Genomic DNA, 12879 nt, shown 5'->3' on the forward strand with positions numbered 1-12879 from the left:
CCAATGGCATGTGCCCCAAAGGGAATGAATAGACAGGGCATGGATCACTTGATGATAACCTGTCACCCACTCCCAGCTTCTGGCAAACAGAGGCTAGGGACACCATTCCTGCCCATCCTGGCTAATAGCCATTGATGGACCTATCTTCCATGAATCTATCTAGCTCCCTTTTGAACCCCGTTATAGTACTGGCCTTCACAACACCCTCTGGCAAGGAGTTCCAGAGGTTGACAGTGTGTTGTGTGAAAACATACTTTCTTGTGTTTGTTTTAAACCTGCTGCCCATTAATTTCATTTGGTGGCCCCTAGTTCCTATATTATGGGAACAAGTAAATAACTTTTCCTTATTCACTTTCTCCACACCACTCATGATTTTATATACCTCTATCATATCCCTCTTAGTCTCCTCTTTTCCAAGCTGAAAAGTCCTAGCCTCTTTAATCTCTCCTCATATGGGACCTGTTCCAAACCCCTAATCATTTTAGTTGCCCTTCTCTGAACCTTTTCTAATGCCAGTATATCTTTTTTGAGATGAGGAGACCACATCTGTACGCAGTATACAAGATGTGGGTGTACCATGGATTTATATAATGGCAATAAGATATTCTCCATCTTATTCTCTATCCCTTTTTTAATGATTCCTAACATCCTGTTTGCTTTTTTGACTGCTGCTGCACACTGCGAGGACGTCTTCAGAGAACTATCCACAATGACTCCGAGATCTCTTTCCTGATTAGTTGTAACTAAATTAGCCTCCATCATATTGTATGTATAGTTGGGGTTATTTTTTCCAATGTGAAAACTGCAATCTACTGGGGCAATATACTGAATTTCAAGGTGCCTATAAATATTTATATATTTGTACTGAATTAATGCCATACTTGTAAATCAATAGTGTATGTAAATACACCCATACACATAACATGCACACATGTACACACACAAGTTGGACAGGTATTTGGTAGAAAAAAATATCTTAAAGCAGGAAAATAAAATGACAGGCAAGACAGGAAAAAGGACAGGAACCCCCATCCCCAACACAACCTAACAATCAGTCTCATATACACAAGTACACCCTGGTCAAGTCAAAGGAAATTATGTCCATGTACTTATGAGAAGAATTTGGCCAACTGAAAGAAAACAGCGTGATCCGTCACCACATGACTCCAGTTTTATGCTAGTGTAACTTCAATGGAATAACACAGTGGTAAATCAGATCCTGGTTTTAAAATATAATATTAAGGTTATGACACAAACCAACAAAGCCAAGGAAGTTTGCTTTTCATAGTTGATGCCTATCTTTAATTCATCTCACATTTCTCAAGAGATATCAACTGCAAACACAGAGACTAGTGACTTGTTGAAGGCCACATAGGGAGCCAACATCAGAACAAGGATTAGGCTCTTTTCTTAAATCACAAGGAATGTTTCATTAGGTTATTAAGTATGGTATTTTCAGGTAATTCTGAAACTAAAAAAACTAATATGAATTGTTTTACCAAACATAGCTACAAGTGCACAGAAGAAACACTTAAGGCTTCACAATTCTCCACTGAAATAATTCTGTTACCAAGCACATTCATTTTGAAGTGACCTGATAAAATGCATCTGTCAGAAAGTCAAGCTTTTTAAGCTGTGGGCAAAAACCACCTTTTCCTCCAATTACAGTTTAATAATTCTGTGGGAATGTAAGTCTTACACAAGAAACTCTTTCAGACTTGAGCAGAAGACATACTTTCATTTTGGGCACAGGGGTCACAAGACAGAGAATGCACTGTGCTTTGCCAGCAATTATTAAATTTAAATAAAATCTTGTTTGTCCTTCACCCTGAGCTCTTAACATTGCTTGTAAATAGCCTCATTATTAAAAGCAGTTTTTTATTTTAGGTGCCGTAATACTGAAATTAACTTAGCTTGTGACATCTTTTCCTACACTGGGTATCAAAATATCAACATTTGATTGGCTTCATTTTGACCTACAGTAAGCAACTGAAAATACCCAGAGTTAGTTTCTTTTATACAAATGAAATCATTTTTTTTTAAACACATGCTAAAATCTACTGAACTAAAATGATTCAACCCCCTCACATAAAGAGTGAATTTTCTTTCGATAGCCCTTCTTTCATTAAGCTGTAGAAAAGAAATTCAAAGTTCTGAATAACATTGCTGAAGTTTTAGAGGCAGATCCTCAGCTGGTGTGAACTATCATCGCTCCATGGACTTCAGAGGCACTATGACAATTTACACCAGCTGAGGTTCCACCCCTTAATTAGCACACTAGGACAGAACTGCAGTGAAACAGTATATACTGAGTTACTGAGAGTTCAGTCACAATATGTACTTTAAGGGACTAAAATTATCTTATTATAAATCTAACTATGACTTTACAGCAAAAACTAGTAAATTATCTTGGGGGGTCACTACAGACAGGTGCTGAGCACTTTCAATTTCCACAGATCACAGTATATTTCTCAAAGAAAGCCATTCATCTTACCATTAAAGGGAAATGCCCTATGATTTCAGAAATTAAACGATGTGACACCAATACGGTTTAATCTGTTTGCATTTTGTACTTCATTCTAGACTAAAACATAAAATCATGCATTCGGTCACACGTCAATTTCCCTTTCTAAATAGGCACATATTAATACTAAGAGTTAGACTCTAGGAATTATTTTGGGGAAGTTCTATGTCCCATGTTCGACAGGAGGTCAGACTAGATGATTCCAATGGTTCCTTCTGGCCTTGGAATCTGTGAATCAATGAACACTGCAAAAGCTGTATTTCATTATGGAAGAAGTTCACCACTACAGCATATGGCCAGCTGCTCAACCACTTAAATTTTACCTCAGAGTCCTATTTTGAGGGTTTAAATGAGATCCTTAATGGTCTTTTGCTCACACTCTGCAAAGGGTGAATTTCCTCTTACATGTCCATCTTCCAGCCAGTAACAGTTCCATGCAACATTCCCTCCTTGCACACATATTTTTCTACCCAGGAATAGTGTGTGGGATGTGGATGTGAGTGGCCATTCCTGATTAAGAAGTTTCCACACTAAAAAGCATGGACCATGCTCAATGGTCTCAAACCATCAATCCTGGGATGCCACGATCTCTAGCTCCACTTATATAGTGCCTGTGGAATAGTCCCTATGAGAGATTTGAACAGCTAGGACTAGGAGATTTCTTGCCTATGGATTTCCTAGCATTAACAAGGCACAAAAAATGGCCAGAGGTTGGCCACAAGGAGATAAAAGTATGGTAATTAATACTCCTAGTCATACTCATATAAAAGGTGAATAAGGTACATAGATTTAGAAGAAATATATTTAAAACAGGGATAAGCAAACTGAAGATGCATTAATTTAATTTCGGTGAAGGGGTTTATATAATATATATAATTGAGCGAATTAATTATTATTTTTGGAAGTAGCGTATGTCTTTTCTAAAGCTAATATTTGCTCTTCAGAAACAAATTGCTGGCCAAGACAAATTCCTGTAGACTAGACTAGACCGTTTGCTAAGAAAGACTCCAAGCAGACCAGCCTGCAGTACAGTCAACAAGATTTTAGTGAACTCATGTGTTACTTCTTTTAAATTAGATATATTTATTTATCTTGATACCAAATATACAGTATCAGTTTGCCAGCAGTACAACATGAAACACATTCCCAAATAGGTTCCTCTACTGCAGGCTTGTAGACAGATGTAACGTCCTGTGGAAAGGACATTTTTTATTTTTACATAAATTAAGGAGAAGGGGGATGAAAATTGGGATTATGATGCAGAGTCACTTCTGTGGCTCCATAATAACTAAAACCAAAACAACAACATGGTCACAACTAATCTGTAATCCAGTTGAAGAAAGTACATTAAAATATGCCTATGTATAGATAAATTTAGTGAGTTGTGACTGCAAAAGATTGTGCTAGGCACTGTACAAACACTTAGTGAGAGACAGTGCCTGCTGCAAAGAGCATTTGATCTAAACAGGCAAGACAGAGGGGAAATAGAAGCACAAAAATGTGAAGTGATGTACCCAAGGTCACACATTTTTTGACTCCCAGCCCCGCCATCTACCAGACCATGCTGCTTCCAACTATGGGTGAGAGGTTTCTGGAACCAACCTGCTCATTCACTTTAGTATGAAAGGAACCTTGTTGCTTAAGGCTAGAAAAATGTCAGGTAACTTTCCAGCTTGCTGTTTTTCATTTTCATGCACTCTATGCCTCTGAACATCTTGGAATGTCAAAATACCATGGAAAAGGTGGTTCTTGCTTTCACTGGGACAAAAACACTTTAGGGAGTGTCAGGTATTTCATGGGAAAGGCTAGAAATCTTGCAGAAACAGTTTAACTTTGTATAGCCAATGGCTTAACATATGCATTTGAACTTGTGGTGCATCCCCAAACCAAATCATGGCAGTGTCTGGTCTTTAGCTATAATCAGTACCTCATTAGCTTGGTAGAGAAATCATTTTTGAAACTGTCCTTCTCAGCTAAGAGTGTTAAAACTACAAATATGGCTGTTTGGCAAACTTTTATGTAACTATTTTTTGTTGCATCTCCAGTTCAAATTTTGCTACTGAGGTTCTAATATTGGGGAAATACTAAACAAAGAATAGCAATGTCAATGAAAACAACCAGACGAGTTCTGAATTTATGCTTCCAAGCTATTAAGTGCATGAAGGAGGGTACAGCTGTCAGATAGCTATAAAGGCCTGTCTTATTTGAAACCTCTGGATGTAAGCATTAAAATGTCATCAGGGAAAAGCTCTTATTCTTCAACTCACTATGGCATCATCCACAGATGGTTTTGCACTGGATGCTGTCAGCTGTCAGCCACTGCTGATCTGCAACTCTGGTGTTAACTGAACATTATGCACATCTGTTGCTTTCATTGTTCAGTACCATATATCAGATACAGATTTCAACAAGAGTGCCACTTGTATGTGTCAACATGAAACATTACTTCATCTGAAACAAATTGATACATTCAGGGAGCACAGGAGGCTCTCAAAGAGAACATCTCCAGAGGAAAAATATGTCCAAAGTACCACATACTTACATTCTAACAATTTATGTCTATGGTATAAATTCAGTGTAATATAATCTGTGCCAAGCTTGACAGAGGACACATAACATGACTTTATTTTGGGTAAACAAAGGTCAGAAACTATTGGATAGTCTTTCACGTCACCTTATAGGAAAGAGTTCCTCCCTCCCAACCTCCAAATGAGTAATAAGCAGGGCTGCATGAATCATCTCAGTGTAGTATCAGTTTTCCAGTGGTTTATAACTCAATGTGAAACACACAGGCACAATGTTTTAGTATGGGAGGACCTGAAATACTCTAAAATAAAAACAAAATAGTATAAAAATACAAATACTTTCTTAGCCGGGGGGGGGGGGGGGGGAAGAGGGGAGGAGGAAAGAGAAGAGATTTGCTGGTTTAAATTGTTTTGTATTAGTTAGGCCCACCTTTGTTTCTTCAAGTTTACAGAGGCCAATCACTTAGAGAAGTGATTCCCAACAACCGATCCACACACCACTTATGTTTGTGTGCACACATGCGCAATGCTCTGCCGTTGGCCTCAGAGCACTGCTTGTCTGTCTCCTGTTCATATCTATATTCAACCCTAAACACCAGACTTATGGGGTTAGAAGACCATAACATCATCATACCAAAACATTTGATCACATTACTACAACAACCTATTTATACAGTGCCATAAGTGTGCATGGTGCTTTAGAGAACAAATCAAAGTTAAGTTTCTGCCCAGAGACATTCACACTAATGCAGATATAATGTAACTGGGGATGGAGAGGCATGTGAGTACAAGGGTTACAATAACAGATTGTAAATGGGCCGGCATCTGTGTCTCGCAAGCACCCCTGGTCGAGTGCCTGCAGTCTCAGTTGTGCTGTATCAGAGTGCCACCCACCTCTTGTGAGCACCCTCCCTTGGTCGATGATTTCTTTGGTGGGGCTTCAATGACTCAGCCCTCCACCCGAGTCACACACTGTCTGTAGGTGGAACAGAATAACCCCCTCCTGGGGTATACACTCTTTACCCTCTCCCGTCCCTTGAATGGGGCCATACCCACAGCAGTAGTGCCGGAACTGGGGGGAGGCCAGAGGGGCCGCCTTCTTCCTCTCTCCTCTTCCCCCTGAGGCCCCACCCCCTGTCCAGGAAAGCATGGAGCCCGGCTGGGGAGCCTGGTCTGTTGTGGGAGCCAGGCGGACCCTCCCCCTGCCCATGGTGCGGGGAGGCTGAGAGCAGCTTCCAACCTGAGTCCCGCCCGGCCCAGGGCAGGTGGAGGTGGAGGATCCGCAACTGCACCAGCTCACCACAGCTGCCCACACGGCTCTCCCTGATCCAGCTCTGTCCGGGAAGGGGTAAGGATCCTCAGAGCCACAGCCTGGCCAGGATAAGAGCTGCGCACACAGCTGTAGGGCGCCGTGGACCCTCCATCCGCCCCGGGTGAAGGGCCCGTGGACACCTCTCTGCGGGCCCTCCGCACCGCAGGCAGGTAGAGGGTCTGCTGCGGCTTCCCACAGCTGCCCGTGCAGCTCTTATCATGGCCAGGCTGCAGCTTCAAGGCCCCACCCCGCGGCTGGAGCCAGGTCAGGGAGAGCTGCGTGGGGAGCCTGGGTCCCTCTATCTGTCCTGGGCGGGGGACCTCCTTCTCCAAGGGTGGGTGGGGCTCCCTGGCCCTGCTCCGCGGAGCTTCTGGCTTGGCTGAGGGCAGGGCCTCTGGGGGAAGAGGAGGGGCGGGGGTAGTCCCTTGGTGGGAAGGGGAGGGGTCTCGGGGAAAAGTAGGGGGGCGGGTGCTGGGCTCTCCGCCCAGGGCAGGTGGAGGGACCCAGGCTCCCCACAGCTCCCAGCACTTCTGGGAAGACTCCGACACCCTTCACCCCCAGGGCTTCCTCCCTGGAGACACTGTCTTCCTGGAGCCCTCTCTGGGCTCAGTCCTTGCAGCCAGAGGCAGGAGATCCTTCATAGCTCTCCTGGTCCCTGTCCGTGGTCCTGCTGCTCTTCCAGCCAGCCAGGAACACAGTTCTTCCTCCTCGACCTCCAGGCAGCAACTGATTGACTCTTGTCTCTGCTGCTCCTTCTTATATGGCCCCTCCTGGCTGCTCCTGCAGCTCCTTTGATTGGCTTCCCCTACAGCCAATCTAGGCCACTTGGAGAACTTCTCTTCTGTCCCTCTCTGGGACAGGGTGTGGCAGGACCCTGAGGCCACCCTGTCACACAGATCATGAGTAAAGCTACGTTTTAGTCATGGGTATTTTTAGTAAAAGTCATGGACAGGTCACGGGAAGTAAACAAAAATTCACAGCCAGTGACTTGTCCATGACTTTTACTATATACCCCTAACTAAAACTTGGACAGGGGGCTGTGGGGTCTGGGACCATGCTGCTGCTGGAGGGAGGGGGTGGGCAGCAGCGTGTGGCCCGGGGCCTCTGCTGGTGCTGGGGTTTGGTGGGGCTGGCAGGGGCTCCCTACCCAACTCCACGTGGCCCTGAAGCTCTTAGGTAGCAGAGGGGTCAGGGGGCTCCACGCACTGCTCCCAGTTCTGCCACAAGCGGTGGCTGCGCAGTTCCCATTGGCCGGGAACTGCAGCCAATGGGAGCTGTAAGGCCGGGGCCTGTGGGCGCAGGCAGCGCATGGGGCCCCCCTCGTCCTTCCTCCACCTAGGAGCTGCAGGGCCATGCCAGTGGGAGTCGGGGAACCCTCCCCCTCCAAGGTAAGTGCCCCCTCTCCCCCCGCACTCCCATGCCCCTAGCCCTGAGCCCCCTCCCACACACCCAAATTCTGCTTCTGGCCCAGGGGCTGCCCGGCTCAGGCAGCCCCTGAGCCAGCACCAACCGCTGCAGAAGTCACACAGATCACAGAAAGTCATGTAATCCGTGATTTCTGTGACCTCCATGACAGACTCGAAGCCTTAATCATGAAATATGTGCACTTATTGTTAATTTAATTTTTATATATATGATACATATATTGGGTTTTTCATGTTTTTATAAAAATACATTAAGAACTGAGGGTGAAATACTCAGAGATGCCAAGGACCTACCACACTTTTACTTGCAATGGGGCTGTGTTGAGGGAGATTAGGTGGAGGAGTCACGTGGGGTGTCTCACTTTAGGGGATTGTTTAGTTGGTCGGGGAAGGGGCTGCAGCATCCAGGCTTATATGGATCTAGTGCCACCAAACCCTGCTTAGTCAGTACTGAAGGGAAAGATGCTGTTATTCAAGCCAATGGGCTGGAATAGTAGCTCTGGTGATGCTGTGTGGCAGCCCGGCATTTTGGTATGTGTATGAATTCCATCTCCTTTTCCATGCTTACTTCCCTACACAAAAGTCTGTCTAATTGGGTTTTATGCAGAAGGGGTGTATTTCACCTAGGAGGAGTAATATCAGGCAAAAGCAGAGTTAATATAATGTTATTTAAAAAGGCTAAAGTCTCGAAAAAGCTTTAATCAGAGACACACTAACCAAATGTCATTGTGCCCTTTCTCCCCCTTTCCACATAGTATGAGGAGCATCAACTAGAGCTACGAACTCCACAGCTTCTTCTGTGCATGCCATCAATTTGTGACAAGTTGAAAAATATTATGGCAAGGTTATAGCCCCTCTATACTTAAGACTGCAGCTCAATGTCCATTGTAAACCCCATTTGGTCCCAAAATTGGTACCTATGGCTGTGGCCAACAACTATAACTCTACAGTAATGCATCATAATAATCATATTCTCTTGTGTTGTGAGGCTTCTCTGTACCCGGGTATATAACCATTACTAGGAAATACACATCTAAATCCCTGCGCATCAAGATGATGGTGTATCCTGCAGAGGGACTCTCAACTACTTTTACATTTTCCTCTGAGGAAATGTCCACCCCTTCAAAGAGAGCCTATGTAAACGTTAAACGCTTTAGATAAATACAGCAGCTCTATCCAAACAGTGAAACTGCTACATGCTACTATAAAATAATGAATATGTATTTATGTTTTTCCTCACATCCCCCAAAGCTCAGACTAACTTCAGTGACTTTTCAATACCTAAAATATAAATAGTGGTTTGTGCAAAACAGCAGCAACAATAAGCAAGCTAGTAATGATCTCCACTTCTCTCAGAAAACAAATAAAATGATGACTGTGGAGTTTTTATATTGCCTATTTTCCCTTTCATTACAGCTATTACAAATTTCAATTATGATAGTAATTTGTAAATAAACACAGCTAATTAAAAGCCATTACAATCTAGCATATTTCTAAGCCACTGCAAACTTTAGTACTTAAAATTAGCTTTGCTTTTAAGTTTTCTGACTTTATATTGTATACTTTAAAATAAGGATATAGTTACAACTGATAGGTCTTATAAACAACAGTATGTAGGAAAGCTACAAAAATATGTTTTTCTTTAGAAACTCCACAAGAAAAGAAGCAAAGCTAAGGTCTTAAGAAAATTAGTAGCAATGCAATAAGAAGTGGGCTATATTTACACAAGTGTAAAAAACCATCCAAATATTTGCTAGCTTTATAAACAAACTTATAATCTTAATGGTCCTTACCTGATACAGAGACTGTATGTGACCTTACTCCTTGCTTCTCATTGTTGGCCAGCCTGTAAAATAAAGGTTTAAATCGGTGAATGCTGTACATTCTTCACGGTTGAATAGACTGTGAATTCATTCTAACAGGGAACCTACTGTAATTAGTAGAGCCAATCCATTGCCGTAGAGACAAATTTTGAGGGGGAGAAAATTAAAAGAGGAATGTACCATTTTAAGTTTACCTGGGGGAATGTTTTAAGAAGCCCGTTTAAAAAAGCACAGAAATTCATTATGACATAAGCATAGTTCAAGAAAAGCTTGTTTTTAACAAGTTCGACCAAACAAATTTTAATAATACATTTCTAACCAGGATCCGTTTATTTACCCAATTCAATAGTATGTCCACTTATTTAATTACATATTGGAAACTTAAAATGAAAACAGTATTTTAAACTTAGTCAAGTTGACTTATTTGATAACTTGTCCCTTAAATATCCTTTTCTGCCACATACTTTTCTGACATACTTTGGGTCAGAAAGACTAGGTAACTACTGTAAGCCAAAATATAATTTAAAGCAGAGTGATGGATTACCTTGGTTTATTCTGCAATTTGTTGCGTATCCTTTTGGCAGAATGAATTGGTTTTTTGTCTAAAATGTGATTTATTTATGTACAACTGAATAAACAGTTTTCAATGATTTTCTATGTCAGGTAAATAACTGTGACTAATTAAAATTGCATTTACCAGTCTACTAAACATCAACAGTAAAAGAAACACTCAGGTTAGCTGTTTCAGTAAATTATTATATTTTATTTTTACAATGGAAGAACAAAAGAATCATGCACTCTTCATTTATGAAACAGAAATCTGATCTGCCAAAGGAAAGCCTTTCCAGATGCAAGATGTGTTGCCTAAAACTTATGAATATTTGACCCAAGAACTGTCTGCAACAGTCATACTAAGAGCATATATAGTACCTGTAATACAACAGCATGGAATGTGCAAAATTACATTTTAACTCACTGTTACCAATAGAAGCTCTTCTAGAAATCTGTTATTTCATCACAGAAGGCTTAGCAGCTGAAAAACTTTCAATAAAAAACTAATGCATTTAAAAATTCATTATTTCCTACTTATCCTCTGGATCCATTTTATGTAAAAATATTTTTATTCTAGCATCTCATGCATTAGCCCCTCTGAATAACCACATAGTGCGATTGATTTTACCCTTCTCCTTCCTTTCCTGCAATCTTGTTGCCCCCTTTGTTGCAGCATGACTAATATTAGGCAAGCTGCTCCTCAGAGGTGGCCCCCCGACTCTCATGTGGAGATCCAGTAAAATCAATGGGTCTTTACCATGAATAGATGATCATAACGATTAATTGCTGTGCTTCATTTTCATGCAGAAAGACACCTTCTTCTCTTGTAGGAAAGAGATCACTTTGGTTTGCCCATATGTTCAGCTTAATAAATTACAACTGAAATGTACAGACAAGTTCTTACTTCATAGATACTCTGGTTCAGGAAAACACTGAAGCATGTGCTTATTAACCGGGATGCTTTTGTAAACTGGTGCCTTAAACTGTAAATAACATATGCGGCATTGCAGTTCTTGATTTGTAATGAAAGACGCAGCAGGGCTCAAGCAATTTTTTTACTTTCATAACTGACGTGGCAAGCCCAGAGGTGCCGGGGCTCAGACTTGGCAGCCCAGGCACAAATTAAGCACTGCAGCATCGTTGTAGTTATGTTGGACCCAGGATATTAGCGAAACAAACTGGGTGAGGTAATATCTTTTATTGGACCAACTTCGGTTGGTGAGAAAGACTCTAAAGCTTGTCTCTCTCATCAACAGAAACTAGAGTCCAATAAAAAAATGGTACATAATAGTATTTCTAACCTACAGTCTGCTTTAAAATGTCAGGCTTGCTTTTGGAGAATCATTGATTTTCTCCTAGTGCCAGGAATCAGATATGCAACCATACATTTTATACATCTGTGGGAACAGACATGTAATTTAGGTTGTGATTTTAAGTATGTTAAAGAAAAAATGTTTTATTGAATCCAATAAGAATAGAAATGTTTTCATGATTTAAAACAGAAACATGGAATTCACAATTGAATCAACAACGGCTCTGATGGATCTGCTAACCAGTACGATAGGAAGTAAGGCATCTAGTCCCATGGTAGCTTTCCTCTGGATGCTGATATTGGGCTTCATCATTGCCTTTGTGTTGGCGTTTTCTGTGGGTGCCAATGATGTGGCAAACTCGGAACTGCAGTGGGGTCGGGTGTGGTGACTCTGCGGCAAGCATGTATGAAAGGCTATTATCCTGAATTGCCTTTCATTGTGTTTTGCACAGTAAATTTAAATCAGCCTTCATTTAGTTCTAGGAGATAGGATATCACCATTAATTAAAATTATAAGGGGGGGTGGGAGGGATAGCTCAGTGGTTTGAGCACTGGCCTGCTAAACCCAGGGTTGTGAGTTCAATCCTTGAGGGGGCAAAATCAATACTTGGTCCTGCTAGTGAAGGCCGGGGCCTGGACTCAATGACCTTTCAAGGTCCCTTCCAGTTCTAGGAGATAGGATATCTCCATTAATTATTAATTAAATTAAATCCCTATGAAAATATTTTTTTGTTGGGATTTAAGTATTTGCTTTTGATGTTTGGAACCCATATCCTGGAACACTGTGTTTATACCGGAGAATCAGAAACTGAAACTGACTTAAGGTATGTCAACACTGTACACTCCTTTCAGCAGCGGGTAGTGTACATGTACTACATCCCACCTAGCACAGATATAAATAGCAGTGTAGCTGGTGAGGCACTGCTTACACAAGCAGAGTAAAGACACACATGAACCCTGTGGGTATGTACCCTACATGGCTCTCTGCTCGCCCAAACTGTGCATCTTCCATTTGCACTGCTATTTTTAACAATGTAGTATCCTGAAGCTGTTTCCCTGCTGATGGAGGCTTTCCCCATCTCAGGGAGCTACCAGAACCTTTCTTCACTGCCTCCCCACATCAGAGCCTTTACTCACCACAGTAAAAGAGCCTTTCCCCTTTGCCTCCTCCTGCCAGAGCCTTTCATTTATACATGTAGCTACACACACAGCGTGGACACAACTTGTTTTTTACTGCGCCATGTAGCTACACACACCCTACATGCCGTCATTAGTGATGTGTAGTACAGATGTAGCCTTAGCCCTGTCTACACTGGGGGGGAGGGGGAAGGAATCGATCTAAGTTACACAACTTCAGCTACGTGAATAACATAGCTGAAGTCGACATACTTAGATCGACTTACCGTG

At 42.1% G+C, this 12879-nt stretch overlaps 1 protein-coding gene across 27 annotated transcripts in view; it reads right to left on the bottom strand.

The window, feature by feature from the left end:
- PTK2 (protein tyrosine kinase 2) overlaps positions 1-12879 on the bottom strand; it is a 359211-nt gene that overhangs the window by 101646 nt on the left and 244686 nt on the right. For all 27 annotated transcript variants that reach the window (XM_024102644.3, XM_065586258.1, XM_024102653.3 and 24 more), the window contains one exon: positions 9579-9631. In XM_024102644.3, the coding sequence (XP_023958412.2) occupies positions 9579-9631 (53 nt within the window). The remainder of the gene's footprint in view (positions 1-9578; positions 9632-12879) is intronic.

The sequence above is a fragment of the Chrysemys picta genome, chromosome 2 (genome assembly GCF_011386835.1).
Source record: "Chrysemys picta bellii isolate R12L10 chromosome 2, ASM1138683v2, whole genome shotgun sequence".
NCBI lineage: Eukaryota > Metazoa > Chordata > Testudines > Emydidae > Chrysemys > Chrysemys picta.